Genomic DNA, 22,039 nt, shown 5'->3' with positions numbered 1-22,039 from the left:
TGCAAATACACAAAAATCGGGCCTGATTTATTAAGATCCAAATACTACGCGCTAAACAGCGTGTGCAATCTACAAGATTGCGTGTACCGGTACTCATTAGTGGGCGTGTTGCGTGCGATCGACTAACATTGCACGTGCGACTCATTACTGGAGCAGAACGCCTTACCTAAATAAAGTTTTAGCGCGTCCAAGACACTCGCTCATTTCCTGCACGTTCATGTTATCACGCTCCCACCTGTCTGCAGCACTCATCTATGATCTGTAACACCTTTTTGGAATTGCCACCTAGACAACAGAAACATGTGCACACTGACACTTCATTCTGTGTGTGAGGCTGCAAATTGAATCACCAGCACATTTGTGCCTCTGAAATGACTCAATTGCAAAAAAAAAAGACATCTTCATGTGGGAGCTACTGTATAATATAGTAATGTATTTTATATTAAAAAAAAACCCGAATGACATTTAAAAAAAACACCAGTAGTCACTGCAAAAAGTCAGTGTTCAAAAACAAGAAAAAAAATAAAAAATGAGGGGTATTTTACTTGAACGAAACAAAATTATTTGCCAATAGAACAAGAAAATTCCGCTTGTCAAGGCTTTCCAAAACAAGTAAAATTAGCTAATCTCAATAAACCCCAAAATACCTTAAAATAAGTATATTCTCACTAATAACAAGTGCACTTTTCTTGGTAGAAATAAAAAGAGACCTTTTTGCTCAATATGTTGAAAAATATTCGTAAATTAAATAAATGCTAGTGCCATTATCTTGACATAAAGATATGCGCTCGGCATGATGATTTTTTTTTTTCATGCTTGAAGTAAGAAATGATTACTTTAAAAAAGTAGTTTTATACTTGTGAGTGTTAATGACACAGCTTTGCAACACTTGATATTCTAGTTTCAAGCCTGTTCTATTCAATGTAGGTCATAAAATCTCAGCAACAAGCTGTAATATCTTACTGAGATCATTTAGGACCAAAACACTTAAAACAAGTAAAACACTCTAACATAAAATCTGCTTAGTGAGAATAATTATCTTATCAAACAGAAAATAAGCAAATATCACCCTTATTTGAGGTATTTAATTTTACTTAGATTTCAGTTTTTGCAGTGCACCAAAACGCATCATTTGAGTTTATTTAAATTAGCCCCTTAAGTCATCCAGCAGCAATACAATTATAAAAGAAAATTGCTTAATAGACAATATGTCTAATATTTTTATTCCACACCGTCCAAAATGTTGACACACTGTCCATCGTCTGTCTTTGCCGTCTTTCTGACAGGTGCTAAATAAAACGCCAAATAGAGCTCGCAAAACCTATTTGAGTGTTGTTAAATCGCATTGCACGTGCTAAATAATTATATTTGAATCTCCTCCTCCTAGTATTGTGGGCGTTTGTTTTGATGATCAGCATATATATTGCATATTAATGAAGACAAGAGACGGAAAATGGATTGCACGCCTTATTCTGCTCACTTAACAGACGCAATCCACTTTGCACACGGTTAATAGATCAGATTTACAGTGTTTCTTAACCATTGTCGGGCCACGACTGCCCCCTCGAGGGCCGCCAAAGAATATCTGTTTTCGCGGTACCCAGTTGCAATACACTTCTCCACCACTTGTAGCAGTAATAGATAGATAGTAGAGATGCGCGGATAGGCAAATATTTCATCCGCAACCGCATCAGAAAGTCGTCAACCATCCGCCATCCACCCGATGTAACGTTTGAATAGAACTGCATCCGCCCGCACCCGCCCGTTATATCTAATATAGACGATGCAAGGCATTAGTGAGGCACCTGCCAACTACTCCGGTTTTCCCGTAATTCGTACGGTTTTCATCAACCTATTCCGGGTTACGGGTGCAGTGATAAAAAATACGGTTTTTCATTAATTTAAAAAAAAAAAAAGGGTGAAAACTACACGAATTGCACCTTGTGCAGACAAGATTTTTCGATCGGACACGGAGGAATTAGCGATGTAAAAGACCACTTTGGGACAAAAAAACACAAGTCTAATGCCGTTGCTAGCGATACAAGTGGAAAACTTTCAACGTTTTTCATCGCCCAAACAGATTCTTTGGATGTGATAAATGCCGAAGTTTTATTTACAGAGGCAATAATTGAGCATGGACTTCCAATCGCACTGGCTGATCACATGGGACAGTTACATGTTTGTAATGCAACCTTTAAAAATCATTACGCGGTGATCGCGGTCCCAAAAATAAACTTTTCTTGCATGATAATGTCCAGAAAAATTCGCTTTATATTACTATAGAGTCCTTTTAACGAATGAGTTTGATGGTTTATCACAAACCTTAAATGAAAGAAGTCCTTTGTTCGCACCATGCACCATGTTCGATGTCCCGGTTTTATGACTGTCGTAGACGTACACAGCGTCGCAGCTCTTGCAACTCACGTAGCCAGCATTGCTGTCATCCTGATTTACAACCTCATAAAAACGAGTCCACGCTGAACTTTTCTGGCCTTTTTTTCCCCTGGTCTTTAGTATACCCTTTTTTAGTTTGTCGCGTACCACGTTTGCTGCCGGTGTTGCCATTTTTTTTTCTTCTTCTGATGTGGCGTGCTGCAGGTGCCTGCTGATAAATAATTGCCTGTTTCAAAGAGTGCTGCTCGTTTTTCGTATGTGGCTAACAACATTTAACTATGTATATATATTTCCGAATTGGTTTAACTGCCACCCGCAAAAAAAAAAAAAAAAAAAAAAAAAAATCTCATTAATCCGCCCGACCCGACCCGCGGCGCGGATAAAATCTTATTTATTTAAATTTCATCCGCCCGATCCGCGGATAATCCGCCGAATCCGCGGTTGTGTCCGCAAACCGCGCATCTCTAATAGATAGATAGATGGTACTTTATTGATTCCTTCAGGAGAGTTCCCTCAGGAAAATTAAAAATTGACAAAACAGAAGAAGTCTGGAGCTAAAGTCATCAAGAAGTTTCTTAAGCGTAAAAATTATGACTAAAGCATTGAAGCTGTACTTTTATTTGCCCTTTAATTTTATTGACAGTTTAATTAAGAAACATTCAATATTAATTTAGGTTATTTATTTTAGCACAACATAATTGTATGTACCGTATTTTTCGGACTATAAGTCGCAGTTTTTTTTCATAGTTTGGCCGGGGGTGCGACTTATACTCAGGAGCGACTTACGTGTGAAATTATTAACACATTACTGTAAAATATCAAATAATATTATTTAGCTCATTCACGTAAGAGACTAGACGTATAAGATTTCATGGGATTTAGCAATTAGGAGTGACAGATTGTTTGGTAAACGTATAGCATGTTTTACCGTATATGTTATAGTTATTTGAATGACTCTTACCATAATATGTTACGTTAACATACCAGGCACGTTCTCAGTTGGTTATTTATGCCTCATATAACGTACACTTATTCAGCCTGTTGTTCACTATTCTTTATTTATTTTAAATTGCCTTTCAAATGTCTATTCTTGGTGTTGGCTTTTATCAAATACATTTCCCCAAAAAATGCGACTTATACTCCAGTGCGACTTATGTTTTTTTCCTTCTTTATTATGCATTTTCGCACGGTGCGACTTATACTCCGGAGCGACTTATACTCCGAAAAATACGGTAAATGTATTTTTCCTCAGTTATTTAAAAGTCCCTTCTTATGCAGTATATTTGATTAGTAGTGATTTTTTCTAATCACCCTGACCTTAGCCCAGCGTTTCTCAAAGTGTGGGGCGCGCCCCACTGGTGGGGAATAGAGACATGACAGGTGGGGCGCGAGGAACGGGAGGAAATTTCACTTTAAATTTTTTTTTTTATTATTATATTTTTAGATTATTTTTTTTACTATGCTTTCATTTTCTATACACACTGTAAATCACTTTGTGATTCTGTCTGTGAAATCCGCTATATAAATAAATGGAAATTACCGGTACTTATTTTTACTGTAGGCTTTATATTTCTCGGTAGGAGCGAAAGTTTGACAGACATAGCAACAGTAACTAATGGGGGCGGGGCTAAGCGGAACAAACTTTCGCGCAGATGGGTAGCAGGCTAATGTGTGGATCACAATTACACAAATATATACATTTGTGACTCACACCTCAAAGGTCGTCGAGCCAGAGCCAGCGCCTGCAGAGAAACAAAAATGTGACGGGCACGCACTGTGTCATTCACCGGGAAGCACTCGCGTCAAGGCAGCTCAGCCCCGAACTCAATGAGGTTTTAACAGATGTTGTGAGCGCGGTAAATTTGATCAAAACACGACCACTGAAAGTGTGACTGTTCTCTGCACTGTGTGAGGAAATGGGAGCTGATCATACAGCCGTGCTGTTTCACAGTGAAGCAAGGTGGCTCTCCTGGGGCAAAGTGCTGTCACTTGCCCTGTCTTGCCAAATGCATAGCTCCTCCTTTTTTTTTTTGCAAAGATTGCAAAGTGGCACTTTTATTGTATTTATTATTGAACTTGATGCAAGTTATTTGATTTATTATTGAACTTGATGCAAGTTATAACACTTTTTTTGATTTATTATTGAACTTGATGCAAGTTATAACACTTTTGTTTTATTTATTATTGAACTTGATGCAAGTTATAACACTTTTTTTGATTTATTATTGAACTTGGTGCAAGTTATTGGATTTATTATTGAACTTGATGCAAGTTATAACACTTTTTTTGATTTATTATTGAACGTGATGCAAGTTAACACTTTTTTTTATTATTGAACTTGATGCAAGTTATAACACTTTTTTTGATTTATTATTGAACTTGATGCAAGTTATAACACTTTTATTTGATTTATTATTGAACTTGATGCAAGTTATAACACTTTTTTGATTTATTACTGAATGTGATGCAAGTTATAGCACTTTTTTGGATTTATTATTGAACTTGATGCAAGTTATAACAGTTTTTTTTATTTATTATTGAACGTGATGCAAGTTATAACACTTTTTTTGATTTATTATTGAACGTGATGCAAGTTATAACACTTTTTTTTATTATTGAACTTGATGCAAGTTATAACACTTTTTTTGATTTATTATTGAACTTGATGCAAGTTATAACACTTTGATTTATTATTGAACTTGATGCAAGTTATAACACTTTTTTGATTTATTACTGAACGTGATGCAAGTTATAACACTTTTTTGGATTTATTATTGAACTTGATAGCAAGTTATAACACTTTTTTTTTTTTATTGAACGTGATGCAAGTTATAACACTTTTTTTGATTTATTATTGAACTTGATGCAAGTTATAACACTTTTGTTTTATTTATTATTGAACTTGATGGAAGTTATTTTATTTATTATTGAACTTGATGCAAGTTATACCACAGCTGCACAGTAATTTTATTTATTATTGAACTTAATGTTATTTTATGTTATTGAGTTCGAATGTATACAACTTGATGTTCAATAAATTTGAAAATGTTAAAGCTTGGCATTAGCGCTCTGTTGGGGTGATGGGGGCTGGTGGGGCTTGAAAACTCCCCCTTGTCCAAAGTGGGGGATGACAAAAAAAGTTTGAGAACCACTGCCTTAGCCTAAGGTTTATGGGTTGAGTAAATAATAATCATATTGGATAACACATGCTTTCATATCATTTTGACAAGGTTGTAAACTGTGTGTAAGTTAGATATAATTATTGAATACGATTAATATCAACAGTAAGATGACTAAATCAGTGTTAATATTTGAGTGGAAAAGCTGAGCCCCTAGGTAAAAAAAAAAGTTTGTGGTCCTCTGTTTTAGTACACGCAAACTCTTTGTAATTTAGGCCCATCCATCCATTTTCTACCGCTTGTCCCTTTCGGGGTCGCGGGAGGTGCTGCAGCCTATCTCAGCTGCATTCGGGCCCATTGTATTTTATTTAGTTTCGATGGTGAAAAGAGGTGCCAGGAACGAGACGAAGCGAGAGTGGACCAACGTGTGCGTGTGTCCAGAACACACGCTTAGGTACATTTCTGGTTTCCTTGGACAACGCCCAAACAACTCTACCAGGGAGGGGCAGTAAGGAGCACAAAAGCATGTGAGTAGCGGGACAATCGAGAGAGAACCAGCGCTGGTAGTGCTAATGCCTGTGTGTCCTGGGCATGACGTTAAAGTGCACCCTCTATGGGGGTCTTGGGGCACTAGGAGGTTAACCCCTTTACTACTGTTACCCCTGGTGGTCCTTGGCAAAGGCCTAGTACCTGACTGCCCCCTAGCCAGGGATACGGTGAAGACCTCAAGACAGTAGATTTAAGAACTACCACAACGGCTGCGATGGCGGAAGAAGGCTGCAGCAGAAAAGGGTCCCCAGTCGTCTTGGACTCCATGCAACTGGACCCTGACCCTGTTTCTGTCAAGGATCGTGTGGTGACTGTCTGTGCACCAGTCTCCCCACGTTAAACAAAGTCACGCACAGGCATCCTCCATAAAGGGATACACCCCTACCAGGAGGATCGTCATACTCGTTCGAGTGACCGCCGATGATGATGAATGCCTGTACTTACTCCATTTGTAGAATAAATTGTTCATCTTCAATTGTAGTCTCCTTGTTATTAGAACAAAAGAACCTGGGAGTAGATCCGAACACCCTCCAATCGACTGGTGCAAATAGGATTATAAATACTGTATTTGAAAACAACATTTTTAGTCAACTTGAAGTCAATTATGTTCTTCTATAAATAAGTCACCTATTTTAACATTGATTAGAGCACAACAAATTAAAGTTTCAAAAAGTCAATACCCTTGCCAGTGTGTGTGTGTGTGTGTGTGTGTGTGTGTGTGTGTGTGTGTGTGTGTGTGTGTGTGTGTGTGTGTGTGTGTGTGTGTGTGTGAGAGAGAGAGAGACAGAGAGAGAGAGAGAGAGAGAGATAGAGAGACAGAGAGATCGAACCTGAATACTCATAAAGGTAGCATACCACTCCCTCATTTCTGGCTGAGTGTCACAGCAGAGATACCTGCAAACATCAAAAAGAGATATTAAGTGTTGCAGTGTTCATCCATTCATTTAGTTTTGAATTTTTTTTATCACTTGTTGTGTTTAGGATTAAAGGTGAGCTGGAGCCTATCCTCGCTGACTTTGGGCAAGAAGCAGGGTTAGGGATGTGTATAAAATTCAGTACTTTTATAGATGCCAACCAAATTTGGTAGGTACTATTCACGTAAAATCAAACGGTATCATATTTCGATACCTTTGTTGCACGTAAGTCATATCCAAAGCAAACATGCCTGATTGAAAACCCTCAAATGTAAAGCTCCACCTTTTTAAAATGCACTTGGTCGATGATAACTTACATTAGATATACCATATAGATATTACTATATAGCATTAGCAAATTCACATGGCAATTTCAACATCTCCAAATTTGATTAAAATAAAACAAAATGACCTCCAACTAAGATACACGTTACTAGAGATGTCCGATAATGGCTTTTTTGCCTGTTGACCAAGTATGAATTGCATTCACTTGTGTGTATGAAAAGCCGTAGATATTCTGTGATTCAATAATTGTGCTCTGGACTTTGCATTGCTGCAACACCAACGTAACACCCATCAGACATCTGACTGTTTCCACCCCCACGCCCCTCTATTCGCCATCTTCTTGACAATGCTAAACTGTAAACTATGTTCAACCTGCACTTCAATGCAGTTTCTATGCCGCTAGACAAAGCTCAAACAAAATCTCGTTGACATGCATGACTTAAGTGTTATTATGACAATGACAATAAAGGAATTGATTGATTGATTGATCTACTCTCTATTTTATGCTGCCATTTTTTTTAATGCTGCAGCTTTTACATATACCGCAATATTGCACATGGTAATTGGGATTTGTTATATATTGTATATATTATATGAAAATATAATATACTATATCAGTCTATATTATATACTGTATATATAAAATGTAAATAGTCAAGATTCAAGAGTAGTATAAGTATACTCTGTAAAATACATTGGAAAGTTAGCGCCCTCTAACATGTATTACTGTGTGAAAACTGACCAAACCAATTTCAAAAGTAAGCCTAATCAGAAAACCTGAAGCCTTTTAGTGTGTTAGCGTGTGTTTGTGAGCGCATCTGTGCGCGCGCGAGCATGCTTTAAGCAACTCAGGTCGCCCTCTGAGTCATCAGCAATGCTGTGGTGCTGAATAAATAGCATTTAATTATACATGATTTTGGCTTTGAGCACATATTTTGTATTAACATTTATTCAGTTGCTCTCTGTTGGGACCTAACGGAAACACAGATTAAAAAAGTATATACTTAAAGAATGAACAAACTGGTAAGCAGGAAAAAAAACGTGGCCTCGTGTGCACTCTTTTTCTACCTTTCTACCCTTGTGCACGTGTTGGATCTCATTAGATTGCGCGGGTGTACCTAATCATATCATTTCAGTTATAATTTAGGAAAATATTCAAGTCTCACACATACGTCACACCTGCGTTCTCCCAGGTTTGCGTAGTTAGGACCAACAGACTAATTAAAGAAACATTAGCCCCATAGCTCCATAACATTCTTTGATGCAGCATTCAAGTCACTGATGATTATTATTACTCTAATTACACATTAAGTATGTGCTCACCATTTTTGCTTAAAAATCCATCCCAACTGGACATGATATAAAAATCTAATATCAAGTTTTCAGCACATAAATGACCAGATACCAATACGAATTACTTTCTGTTCCTCAAAACCAATACCAATTACTAACTAAAATATATATATATATACATTTATATATATATATATATATACTCTATACACACATATATATATTTTTATTATTATTATTATTTATTGAGACAAGCGTAGCGATGCTGGCCTTTGAAGCTTTGATGTGTTGAAGTACAATGTTTTTTTGTTGGTCGTAGAACATTTGCTGCAAATAGCACGGGAAAAGTCTTCCACTGAAGCAGTGAAGACGGATCGACGCTACGTTTGTTTACAGTGAGCTCGGGTGGGGACGTTTACTTAAGTGCACAGGCTAGAAAAAGGAGAGCTTGATTTGGTCACCCTTACCCACCGACAGCAAAGTGCGGGTATTCTCGCCTTATTGGTACTTGAAAAAAAACATCATCAGCTGTCCTTTAATGTTTTTTGGATTTACCGATATGACGTCATACTTCCTCATATCGGCTCAATACTTATGTGTCCCAATATTTGTGGGACAAAACAAAACAATACCATTATTCAATTTAAAAACAATAAAAAATTGTATAAATACAAGAAGGAGGAAGAAACACAAAACATCTTAAAGGTGTAATTTGTTTATAGAAATTACATGTAATGAAATTATGGTGGGTTTATTATTGTGAGTAATAATGGATGTACTGTAATTTTTATGTGTATCTTGTAATAATATACTGAATATTGCTATACATCAGGTGATTATGTATTGTATTGTTGATCAAGAATCAGATTATAATATCGTTTTTTAAATTTTTGTGTAAATTTTAGTCATTTTTTTAATTTTATTTTTTACAAATTACCATATTGTATTGGAGATTCTATTTTCTATTCTCCTTAAAAGGTGGAGATGAAGATTACTTTTAGTTTGTTGTTTACTAAATAAATGTAAAAATAAATACATAGATATACATTTTTTTAAATTTAAAATCATTTTAATTATTCTAGCAAGCAATGCATTCATGATTACCATATTTCTAGGACTATAAGGTGGTATTTTTTTATTTTATTTATTTTATTTTTATTTTTTTGTCATAAAAAAATACAATCATGTGTGCTTACGGACTGTATCCCTGCAGACTGTATTGATCTATATTGATATATAATGTAGGAACCAGAAATATTAATAACAGAAAGAAACAACCCTTTTGTGGGAATGAGTGTGAATGAGTGTAAATGGGGGAGGGAGGTTTTTTTGGGTTGGTGCACTAATTGTAAGTGTATCTTGTGTTTTTTTATGTTGATTTAATTAAAAAAAAGATATATATATATATATTTTTATTTTTATTTTTTTTTATTTTATTTTTTTCTTGTGCGGCCCGGTACCAATCAATCCACGGACCGGTACCGGGCCGCGGCCCGGTGGTTGGGGACCACTGATGTAGACCACAAGATAGTGTTTAAATTTATAAAAAAATCATAATAAGACCCCTTTAACGCGCCTTAAAATCCGGTGCACCTTTTGTATGAAAAAAGACCTGACTAGCTAGACCCGCTCATCGGCAGTGCGCCTTTTAGTCCGGTACGCCCTATGGTCCGAAAAATACGGTAATCATAATTCAAAAGTGTCATTAGTCTGAATGAAAATAAAAAAATTGACAGCAATAATTAAAAGTGACTATTTTGATCGCGGTAAAGGAAAGGAAAATTAATCCGCATTAACCGAGTGATTAATATGATTAGCAAAAAAAATTTCTACCGATTATAAACCCCTAAAATAATTTACTGCACTGCAAAAACTGAAATCTAAGTAAGATGAAATATCTCAAATAAGGGTGATATTTGCTTATTTTCTGTCTGACAAGATAATTCTTCTCAGTAAGCAGATTTTGTGTTAGAGTGTTTTACTTGTTTTAAGGGTTTTGGTCCTAAATGATCTCAGTAAGATATTACAGCTTGTTGCTGAGATTTTATGACCTATATTGAGTAAAACATGCTTGAAACTAGAATATCAACTAATGCAAAGCTGTGTCATCAACACTCACAAGTATAAAACTACTTTTTTAAAGTAATAATTTCTTACTTAAACCATGAAAAAAAAAATCATGATGCCGAGCGCTTATCATTATGTCAAGATAATGACACTAGCATTTACTTAATTTAAGAATATTTTTTAACATATAGAGCAAAAAGGTCTCTTTTTTTTCTACCAAGAAAAATGCACTTGTTATTAGTGAGAATATACTTATTTTAAGGTATTTTTGGGTTCATTGAGGTTAGGTAATTTTACTTGTTTTGGAAAGTCTTGACAAGCCGAATTTTCTTGTTCTATTGGCAGATAATTTTGCTTAGTTCAAATAAAATACCCCTATTTTTTTTATTTTTTTTTATTGTTTTTGAACACTGACTTTTTGCAGTGTGCCCATTAAAACGCAGAGACACACCCACAATGTATCTTATTGACAGCAATTAGACACATTATTGCTTGGCAACCTGTAGGGGGAGTTACAGTTGGTGCCTGCCAATCCCCCTCAAGCAAAAATATTTTGTGCTTTGCTGTAAGTGACTTTGAGAGACAGAGCAAAACAAAAACGAGTGAGCCGAGTGTGGGACGGGAGCAACATCGCCATTACGTGAAAGGTGATGTCTGCTGTTGACGGGCTGTATCACACACACGAGTATGAACACACAACTTATCATGTGACATACTGTATGCCTTGGATGCTATATAACTGATCCACGTGTGTGTCTTTGTGTAGGTGTAATATGTTTTGTGAAAGAAAAATTAATCACAGGAATACTACTCACCACTGCTGTCTTTCTGGCTTCTCTTGCTTCTTACTCTCATAGACCACCGTCAGGCCCCAGCTGCAAGCGGGAACAGAGGTCGGTTATTTGTGTGAGGTTTCCGGGCACAGCCTGCCCCCTACAGGGCTTTCTGACACCTTAGTCTACATGTATCTTAACTCAAATCCATCATTCTTGCATAATAAATATGATAAATAGCAAGTTCTTTTTGCGACATAGAGCTGGTCAGAGGTATCTACATATTGAATACCAATAAAAGGTGTTTATTTGCATACTTTTGCTTAAAAGCCTGATAACTTTCTCTTCTTGGATGAAGAATGTTGCAGTTCAACCGCCAGTAGTCTTACACAGAGTATATTTATACATGGCAAAAAGTACTAAAGTCATCACGGTTATTTATTTGATTGTTAATCATAATAATGCATTGGTTTGGTGTGTAAATGCACACTGCAGTACATTATCAAAAGTAATACATGTCACGAATATTTAATTTAGTTTAATCAAATGCCTATACAACTCATTCATTAATTATTAGGGGAAATGAGATAAGTTTTCAGGGAGAAAAACAACTTTTTTGGGAAAAAAAACATTAAAAATTATTATTCTTATTTGTGGAGTTGCAAATGCCAAAAGTGCATGGTTCCACTGTGTTGGAATATTAAAATACATGAACACTGGATGTGACGAAAACAAAATTGCAGGGTACGATATTGCCACGACATTAAGGCCATAGTGCGATATTATTGTCGTATTGTACAAAAAAATTTAAATATGTGTACAATGAAGTGACAGAAATGTTTAGGATAAACTATGGAGCTTAAAGGCCTACTGAAACCCACTACTACCGACCACGCAGTCTGATAGTTTATACATCAATGATGCCATTTTAACATTGCAACACATGCCAATACGGCCGGGTTAGCTTACTAAAGTGCAATTTTAAATTTTGCGCGAAATATCCTGCTGAAAACGTCTCGGTATGATGACGCCTGCGCGTGATGTCACGGATTGTAGAGGACATTTTGGGACAGCATGGTGGCCAGCTATTAAGTCGTCTGTTATCATCGCAAAATTCCACAGTATTCTGGACATCTGTGTTGGTGAATCTTTTGCAATTTGTTCAATGAACAATAGAGACAGAAAAGAAGAAAGCTGTAGGTGGGAAGCTGTGTATTGCGGCCGACTGCAGCAACACAAACACGGCCGGTGTTTCATTGTTTACATTCCCGGAAGATGACAGTCAAGCTTTACCATTGGCCTGTGGAGAACTGGGACAACAGAGACTCTTACCAGGAGGACTTTGAGTTGGATACGCAGATGCGGTACCGTGAGTACGCATTCAGCTGCGGCTTCCAAACATTTGATCGCTTGCCCGTACATGCGTGCCGCTATGTGCATGTCACGTACGTAACTTTGGGGACTTTGGGGAAATATATGTGCTGTATGAACTTTGGGGAGGTGAATGGTACTTTGGGCTGTGGATTGAGTGTGTTGTGCAGGTGTTTGAGTTGTATTGGTGGGTTATATGGACGGGAGAGGGGAGGTGTTTGTTATGCGGGATTAATTTGTGGCATATTAAATATAAGCCTGGTTGTGTTGTGGCTAATAGAGTATATATATGTCTTGTGTTTATTTACTGTTTTAGTCATTCCCAGCTGAATATCAGGTCCCACCCGCCTCTCACAGCATCTTCCCTATCTGAATCGCTCCCACTGCCCTCTAGTCCTTCACTCTCACTTTCCTCATCCACAAATCTTTCATCCTCGCTCAAATTAGTGGGGAAATCGTCGCTTTCTCGGTCCGAATTGCTCTCGTTGCTGGTGGCCATGATTGTAAACAATGTGCAGATGTGAGGAGCTCCACAACCTGTGACGTCACGCGCATATCGTCTGCTACTACTTTTTTATCAGCGACCAAAAGTTGCGAACTTTATCGTCGATGTTCTCTACTAAATCCTTTCAGCAAAAATATGGCAATATCACGAAATGATCAAGTATGACACATAGAATGGACCTGTTATCCCCGTTTAAATAAGAAAATCGCATTTCAGTAGGCCTTTAAATTGTGTCTTGATCACAAAAGCTTGTTTTTTTACATTAAATTCATATTTTTGTGTTGGAATTTTGTGAACTGAATTTTTTTACACCACATTATGCTGACAATTTCAGTGAAAGAAAACGTGTTAACAAAATGCAGGTATTTAAAAAAAAAATCAGTGTATTAAAATACAGTTTAAAAAATGCAGTGTTTTAGAATTCAATGTAGAAAACAATAGTCCAAAAAAGTAATCAATGTACAAAAAGTCTGTTTTAAAATCCAGTGTAAAAAGTTCAGTGTGTGAAAAAAGTGGGGAAATCTTTGTTGCTTCTTTGAATTTTGTGAATTTAATCTTTTTACATGAAATTATGCTGACAATTTCATTGGAAAATGTTTTTTTTGGCAAAATGTTTATGGTTTAAAATTCATCCATCCATCCATCCATTTTCTACCGTTTGTCCCTTTTGTCTGCATACGTCAGCAGACAAATTAGGAGCCTTTGTTTGCTTACTTACTAATAAAAGACAAGTTGTCTAGTATGTCCACTATTTCATTTAAGGACAAACTTGTTCTTCGATTGCAATAAGAAACATGCGTTTAATGTACCCTAAGATTTTTTGTTAAAATAAAGCCAATAATGCCATTTTTTGTGGTCCCCCTTATTTAGAAAAGTACCGAAAAGTATCAAAATGCATTTTGGTACCGGTACTAAAATATTGGTATCGGGACAACCCTAAGCCCTACTAAAAAATAACATGTATGATATTGTGCTGGTATTGTTTTGGATCAGTATGAGTATACTCAAGGCTCCTATCTCGTTATCACATCGGAAGTAAAAAAGTTATATCCGGACACCTCTATTTAAATTCCTGATGGATTACAACAAGGTGTGTACTACCGTACTTTCCGGACCATAGGGCGCACTGGATTATAAAGCGCACTGCCGATGAATGGTCTATTTTCGATCTTTTTTCATTCAAAAGTTGCTTCCGGATGCGCCGTTTTGTGGGCGGTCTTATTTACGTGGCCCACCTTCGGCAGCGTCTTCTCCCCGTCATCTTTGTTGTAGCGGTGTAGCGTGCAAGGACGGGAGTGGAGGAAGTGTCATAAGATGGAGCTAACTGTTTTAATGACATTCAGACTTTACTTAAAGGGGAACATTATCACCAGACCTATGTAAGCGTCAATATATACCTTGATGTTGCAGAAAAAATACCTTCTTTTTTTTTAACCGATTTCCGAACTCTAAATGGGTGAATTTTGGCGAATTAAACGCCTTTCTATTATTCGCTCTTGGAGCGATGACGTCACAACGTGACGTCACATCGGGAAGCAATCCGCCATTTTATCAAACACATTACAAACACAGAGTCAAATCAGCTCTGTTATTTTCCGTTTTTTCGACTGTTTTCCGTACCTTGGAGACATCATGCTTCGTCGGTGTGTTGTCGGAGGGTGTAACAACACGAACAGGGACGGATTCAAGTTGCACCAGTGGCCCAAAGATGCGAAAGTGGCAAGAAATTGGACGTTTGTTCCGCACACTTTACCGACGAAAGCTATGCTACGACAGAGATGGCAAGAATGTGTGGATATCCTGCGACACTCAAAGCAGATGCATTTCCAACTGGGCTGGACAGATCAGCTTTCAGGAAAAGATAGCGGATGAGGGTATGTCTACAGAATATATTAATTGATGAAAACTGGGCTGTCTGCACTCTCAAAGTGCATGTTGTTGCCAAATGTATTTCATATGCTGTAAACCTAGTTCATAGTTGTTAGTTTCCTTTAATGCCAAACAAACACATACCAATCGTTGGTTAGAAGGCGATCGCCGAATTCGTCCTCGCTTTCTCCCGTGTCGCTGGCTGTCGTGTCATTTTCGTCGGTTTCGCTTGCATACGGTTCAAACCGATATGGCTCAATAGCTTCAGTTTCTTCTTCAATTTCGTTTTCGCTACCTGCCTCCACACTACAACCATCCGTTTCAATACATGCGTAATCTGTTGAATCGCTTAAGCCGCTGAAATCCGAGTCTGAATCCGAGCTAATGTCGCTATACCTTGCTGTTCTATGCGCCATGTTTGTTTGTATCGGCATCACTGTGACGTCACAGGAAAATGGACGGGTGTATATAACGATGGTTAAAATCAGGCACTTTGAAGCTTTTTTTAGGGATATTGCGTGATGAGTAAAATTTTGAAAAAAACTTTGAAAAATAAAATAAGCCACTGGGAACTGATTTTTAATGATTTTAACCCTTCTGAAATTGTGATAATGTTCCCCTTTAAATCAATTACGGAGCAGCATCTCCTCATCCGGAAACAACAAGAAAATGTGTCCCGTGAAAAACCGTCCGACCGGAACTCTCTAATAACTAAAATTCCTTGGGTGAATAATAAAAACTCACTACACCGGTTTGTTTTAGCGCTTTCATAGCGAGTTTACTGACAGATATAAGTAAGAACTTTACACTACTTTATATTTTAAATGGCAGCAGCGGAGGATGAATGTCCCATAACAAGAAGATGGAGAAAAAGAAGAAGCTTATCAACTAGGCGGTCAGCACGGGCTACAAAGGCGGATACGCGCAATTTTTCAGGATTTATGCAGATCCCAAATACAGACCAGCAGGTAACAGAAGGTAAGAAAAGTTGCTTTTGCATAATATTGCGAAACAAAACGCCAGATAATATGTCTTACCTTATACAAACACCATAATAATACTTGTATGTTTAATGCGCCGACAATCCATCATAGCTTACCAAAGTTAAAGTAAGTAAAAAGTAAAACATTTTGATAGATTTTTGAGCGCCATGTGTAATGTTCTATATTTTCAATGGAACATATACAATGTTGGTGTTTTTTACTTGAGTCATATTGCCATCATATTGCAGTCTACACGTATCTCTTATGTGTGACTGCCATCTACTGGTCTCACTTATCAATACACAGGGTACCAAATAAAATTGCTTCGAGGTCGGTAAGCAAAACAAGAATTATTCCGTACATTAGGCGCACCGGGTTATAAGGCGCACTGTCGAGTTTTAAGAAGAAAAAAAAGTATTTTAACTGTGCAATATAGTCCGGAAAATACGGTAATTGCAATTGTGGCAGGTTAGTAAAAGTTCCTCACCATGTGGGAGGACGGAGTTTCTTCTTGACACCCAAGTAGATCCTCAGGTTCCTTACCGGCCAGTCCCGTTCCGGACGGTTACTCTGGGAGACGGAGGAGAAGAGGTGAAGCAGCGAGTCGGACGAAGCGGTCGAGTGTGTGTGTGCGCCAATCTTACTCGCACTTCCTTGTACATCCGCAGAGAGCTGGAGTTGAGGATGAAGTATCGGTCGTGGAAACTTCCGGAGGAGAGTCCCAAGCCCAGGATGCTGCGCTCCTCTCTGAATTTCATGATGCCGTGTTTGGATGGGTCAACCTTACTGGCTGGAGGGCAACAATGAGGGCGTCAACAACACGAGCCGACCGCGATCAAAACGGACTGCTCACCCAGGTACACCATCATGGCTTCCATGGCGACGTGTTTCTTGATGAGCAGGTGGGAGTCGGTGCCAAAAGAGTGAAGGATGGGTAAGACTCGCTCCTGATAGTGCAGAGGACGTTCTGGGGGGGGGGGAGACAAATGTCCAGCATGTCACTCGCTAACAGACAGTGGGGGCCATTGACATGACAAGCTGTAAAAAGAAGCACAATAACTTCATCTTCTTCAGCAGTGCCCACGCCCACACGCTGCACTCAAAATAGCTTGTGTGGGAAACAACGAACGGGAATTCTCTGCAGCTCATCACTTTCCCAAGCCCCTTTCTCAGCTGTCCCCTTGTTGTCCGTTCACGTCAGCGTCAGGAACCCTTTCCAGTGACTCGAGTGTTCCTGGCATTTAAAAAGCCACCTACGGGCTCGGTGGTGGGAGCCAGATGGCAAAGAAGGGAGGCGCAACAAACAAAACGTAACAAAGCTTGGAAGGAGAATATTTTTGCCCACTATCACTTGGGATTTGTTGGTGTAAAACCTGCGATTCTTTGCAATAACTTTCGATTTGCTTCAATCGTCACAAAATGGACACTTTTTGTTACCACTGCACATCATTTTCGCATTGTTTATTTTATTGCACATTTAATTTTGTTTCCTGTGGGGGTTTAAGTTTAAAATACTTTTTACCGTTTACATTTAAACTAGGGATGTCCAATAATACCGGCCTGCCAATATTATCGGCCGATAAATGCTTTGAAATGTAATATCGGAAATTATCCGTATCGGTTTCATAATTATCCGTATCGGTTTCAAAAAGTAAAATGTATGAATTTTTAAAACGCCGCTGTGTACACGGACGTAGGGAGAAGTACAGAGCCCCAATAAACCTTAAAGGCACTGCCTTTGCGTGCCGGCCCAGTCACATAATATCTACGGCTTTTCACACACACAAGTAAATGCCCAGCATACTTGGTCAACATGCCATACAGGTCACACTGAGAGTGGCCGTATAAACAACTTTAACACTGTTACAAATATGCGCCACACTGTGAACCCACACCAAACAAGGATGACAAACACATTTCGGGAGAACATCCGGACCGTAACACAACATAAACACAACAGAACAAATACCCAGAATCCCTTGCAGCACTAACTCTTCCGGGACGCTACAATATACACCCCCCGCTGCCCCCTATCCCCCCACCCCAACCCCGCCCACCTCAACCTCCTCATAGTCTCTCTCAGGGAGAGCATGTCCCGAATACCAAGCTGCTGTTTTGAGGCATGTTAAAAAAATAATGCACTTTGTGACTTCAATAATAAATATGGCAGTGCCATGTTGGCATTTTTTTCCATAACTTGAGTTGATTTATTTTGGAAAATACTTGTTACATTGTTTAATGCATCCAGCGGGGCATCACAACAAAATTAGGCATAATAATGTGTTAATTCCACGACTGTATATATCGGTATCTGTTGATATCGGAATCGGTAATTAAGAGTTGGACAATATCGGAATATCGGATATCGGCAAAAAAGCCATTATCGGACATCTCTACTTCTAATTCTCATTCGCAAGTATTAGAGTAGATTTTGCATGCAGTTGCAATTGCAGTAGTTATGAAAGTTATTGCAATGATCCGGATGACGGTCTGAATTCAGGACTTTTTAAAAGGATTATTTACAATTTGGAAATATGGCCTAGGGGAGGTCTGTGCTCGCCTTGTTTACTTGTGTGGTTGGTATTAATTGTTAACAGCTAAGAAATAATGTCATTGTATGTTTTTTCTTACTTTACACATAACATTAAATGTTATTTTCTGACATTAGTCCCACCCATTTCTTCCTTGTCAATGACCTCCCAGCAGTTCCAGTACTCTTTGTCTTTCACCACGATGTTGCGCCTGTCCAGTATCTCGCAGGTCAGCTCCGCAGATGTCATAGACGCAGGGATCTAAGGATACAAAACCCAGATTTCGGCGTGTCAGAAATGTCTTCCATATTTCCATACAGTCACTAAAGAGTGTGGACCAGGGTACCTTGACATGTTGCTCAGCAGTGTCCTTCTTTTCCTCTAAGTAAACTGTACAGATGAAATGCCCACCCGGTTCCGTACTCTGAGGTTGTCAGGAGATACACAGGAAATATTAGATGGTGTTCGCAAAAACACTTTCATTCCTTCAAGAGCAGCGTAACTTATGCTGTGGATAATTACAGTACGTGTTATGCAGCCATTTACCTAACTGATGTAAAAACAACAACTCAGCAATAAAATGTCACTTAGTAGCGCACTAAACTGTTTTTATGTTTATTTTGTAGAATCTGGCTACCTGTTCTCCTATTATTTTTTTACTCAGTCAAAATAACAAATCACAGTAGTATAACACCATGACACAAAATGCAATTATATTGAAAGTTGGGGACTCACAGGAAATTTTGTGTTCAGCTTCTCGCGCACTTGGATGATAGCGGTGATCTCCTCCAGCTGCTTTTTTAGCTGCTGCTCGTCCACCTGCAGACAAGTATGGACATGTTGAGTCTCTCCTCTTGCACACAAACACGGGGATATTTTTAGAACATTTCAGTACATGCATTTGTAACTGTTTGTGAAGACGTAATTAAGGCTGAAACGACGCGTCGACGTAGTCGACGTCATCGGTTACGTAAATACGTCGACGTCATTTTTGTGCGTCGGCGCGTCGCATATTTACGTCACACCACTGTCATGGCGGAGCGCAGAGCAAACGATGCGAGCGAGGGGAAAAAAACACGCCAAAAGTCGTCAAAAGTGTGGGAGTATTTTAATAAACGGCCTAATAATGTTGTTTTATGCACACTGTGTCGAGTGGAAATGGCGTATCACAGCAGCACAACGGCTATGAACGAGCATCTAAAAAGAAAACATCCGACAGCGTTCTTCCCATCACCATCAACGAGTCAATCATCCGCGTGAGTATACGTTGTCATCATTACACAAAAACATGAATGTGTCATTTGTATCTGCGTTGTAAATTCATAAACTAAAGCACCGTTTCGCTCTGAGAGGCGCGTTTGGCGTGCCTGTTCAGTGTTTACAAAGACGCGCTCCTCTTTAACGCTAACGTTAATAAGTTGTACAAATACCTTTTACAACATTAACAGTTACATATACTATCTTTAACGCTAACGTTAATAAGTTGTGCAAATACCTTTTACAACATTAACAGTTACATATACTATCTTTAACGCTAACGTTAATAAGTTGTGCAAATACCTTTTACAACATTAACAGTTACATATACTATGTACAAACGAACAATTAACTTCACTTTAATCATACTATCATTGTTGTGTTATTAAACCAATTTAACAAGATAATGTGTGTAGTTTAATTAACCTTTTGTATTAAAGTAAGCTGTATTTGGGTATATTTAAAATGAAAATTAATTGTTGTCTCTTATGTTGCAGCAAACGACAAAGCAGTGTCCAGGATTTTTTTCCAAAGAGGCATGGGACTGAATGCACACCCCAAGTGGCCGCTGACCTGACTGATGGTGTCCTGGAAATGATGGTCATAGACATGAGGCCATTAAATATGGTAGAAGGGGAAGAGTTTCAAAAAATGATCAAACAGTTTCACTCTGGCTACACACTACCATCAAGAACCCACTTCACTAAGCTTATGGAGCAAAAATACACAAAGAAAATGAATGAAGTCAAAGCAATCCTGAAAAATGTGAAAGGAAAACTGACACTCACAACTGATGCATGGACAAGTATGGCCACTGAAGCTTACCTTGGTGTCACCATTCACTTTGTTAATGATGAGTGGGAGCTTACCTCAATTAACTTGACAACAATGCCCCTCAATGAAAAGCACACTGCAGAAAACATTGCCTCTTGGATTGAGGATGTTGTCAATAAGTTTGAAATAAACATAAAACTAGTACAAGTCATTGTACATGACAATGCTGCAAATGTTGTTGCAGCTTTAAGAGTTCTTGAGGAAAGACATGGTGTTTCATCCCTCAGATGTGTTGGCCATACTCTACAGCTTGTAGTTAACCATGCTCTAAAGGACAACCACATCAGCAGAGCTTTAGGAGCAGCAAGAAGTTTGGTCGAGCACTTCAGAAAAAGTGAGCTATCCAGTACAAAACTAAAGGTTAAGCAAAAACAAATGGGTTCTCCAGACCACAGCCTCATACAAGATGTGTCTGTGAGATGGAACAGTTCCTTTTACATGATTAGTCGCCTGCTTGAGCAGAGGTGGCCAATAACAGCAACTCTGTCAGATCCGGAGGTCACTCAAAGAGGGAAGCATTTTCTGGATCTTAAGGCTGACCAGTGGAGCTTGCTTGAAGAACTTGAACAAGTTCTGAAACCTTTTGAATGTGCAACTGTGTACCTGAGTGGAGAATCTTATGTAACAGTTTCCGCTGTCCCTCTGCTGGTCAAAGGGCTTCGGAAGGCTACACAAACTGCTTTTGAAAATGCATCAATCAAGTGTTTCCAGGTCACTGCTGCACGTGAGATAACATCCAGGTGGGAAGCCGAGACCACATTCAAAGATGATGGACCAAATGTGTGCATATTAGCAGCTGCACTTGACCCACGATTCAGGAAGCTGAAATTCCTGACTGCAGATGAGTGTTTAAAAGTTCAATACAAGCTGCATGCAATAGTTCTGGAGGAGAAAAGAAGGGAAAAGGAGACACACGCTCAACAGGGCACAGCAATGCAAGTGGAAAGACCAGATGCTGACAGGCGGCCTGTATCTTTACTAGACACACTTCTTGGCTCAGATTCAGATGAACTCAGCAACAATGAGGAAGACAACAATGACAGTAATGATGCTGAAATGGTCAGAAACGAGTTAGTGTCTTATTTTGGAGAATCCCCCATTTCCAAGGATGAAAACCTATTAAAATGGTGGAAAAAACATCAGGCAAGGTTTCCAAATCTGGCAATGCTGGCTCGGTCTTACCTCTCAGTTCCAGCCACATCGACCCCTTCTGAGCGCCTATTTTCAGCTGCTGGGAATATTGTAAACAAGAAAAGAACCAGCCTCACCCCAGAGCATGTAGACATGCTAACCTT

General features: G+C 38.5%; 2 protein-coding genes across 7 annotated transcripts in view; one reads left to right on the top strand and one right to left on the bottom strand.

Moving 5' to 3' along the window:
* LOC133572760 (arf-GAP with Rho-GAP domain, ANK repeat and PH domain-containing protein 1) overlaps nucleotides 1–22,039 on the bottom strand; it is a 162,973-nt gene that overhangs the window by 18,007 nt on the left and 122,927 nt on the right. For 5 of the 6 annotated variants that reach the window (XM_061925761.1, XM_061925760.2, XM_061925759.2 and 2 more), the window contains 8 exons: nucleotides 19,389–19,472; nucleotides 19,000–19,077; nucleotides 18,797–18,914; nucleotides 16,976–17,089; nucleotides 16,767–16,912; nucleotides 16,610–16,692; nucleotides 11,437–11,496; nucleotides 6,893–6,956 (listed from right to left, as the gene is read on the bottom strand). In XM_061925761.1, the coding sequence (XP_061781745.1) occupies nucleotides 6,893–6,956; nucleotides 11,437–11,496; nucleotides 16,610–16,692; nucleotides 16,767–16,912; nucleotides 16,976–17,089; nucleotides 18,797–18,914; nucleotides 19,000–19,077; nucleotides 19,389–19,472 (747 nt within the window). The remainder of the gene's footprint in view (nucleotides 1–6,892; nucleotides 6,957–11,436; nucleotides 11,497–16,609; nucleotides 16,693–16,766; nucleotides 16,913–16,975; nucleotides 17,090–18,796; nucleotides 18,915–18,999; nucleotides 19,078–19,388; nucleotides 19,473–22,039) is intronic. The other variant, XM_061925762.2, reaches the window with a different exon arrangement.
* The window catches only part of LOC140676715 (E3 SUMO-protein ligase ZBED1-like), a 2,545-nt gene continuing 89 nt past the window's right edge, over nucleotides 19,584–22,039 (top strand). Inside the window, exons 1-2 of the mRNA XM_072911942.1 lie at nucleotides 19,584–19,909; nucleotides 20,408–22,039. The exon at nucleotides 20,408–22,039 is cut by the window's right edge and continues 89 nt beyond it. Of these exons, the coding sequence (XP_072768043.1) occupies nucleotides 19,686–19,909; nucleotides 20,408–22,039 (1,856 nt within the window). The 5' untranslated portion in view covers nucleotides 19,584–19,685. The remainder of the gene's footprint in view (nucleotides 19,910–20,407) is intronic.

This window comes from Nerophis lumbriciformis, linkage group LG30 (genome assembly GCF_033978685.3).
Source record: "Nerophis lumbriciformis linkage group LG30, RoL_Nlum_v2.1, whole genome shotgun sequence".
Classification (NCBI taxonomy): domain Eukaryota; kingdom Metazoa; phylum Chordata; class Actinopteri; order Syngnathiformes; family Syngnathidae; genus Nerophis; species Nerophis lumbriciformis.
Note: the sequence above shows the minus strand (reverse complement) of the source record. Positions and strands in the feature narration are given on the sequence as shown.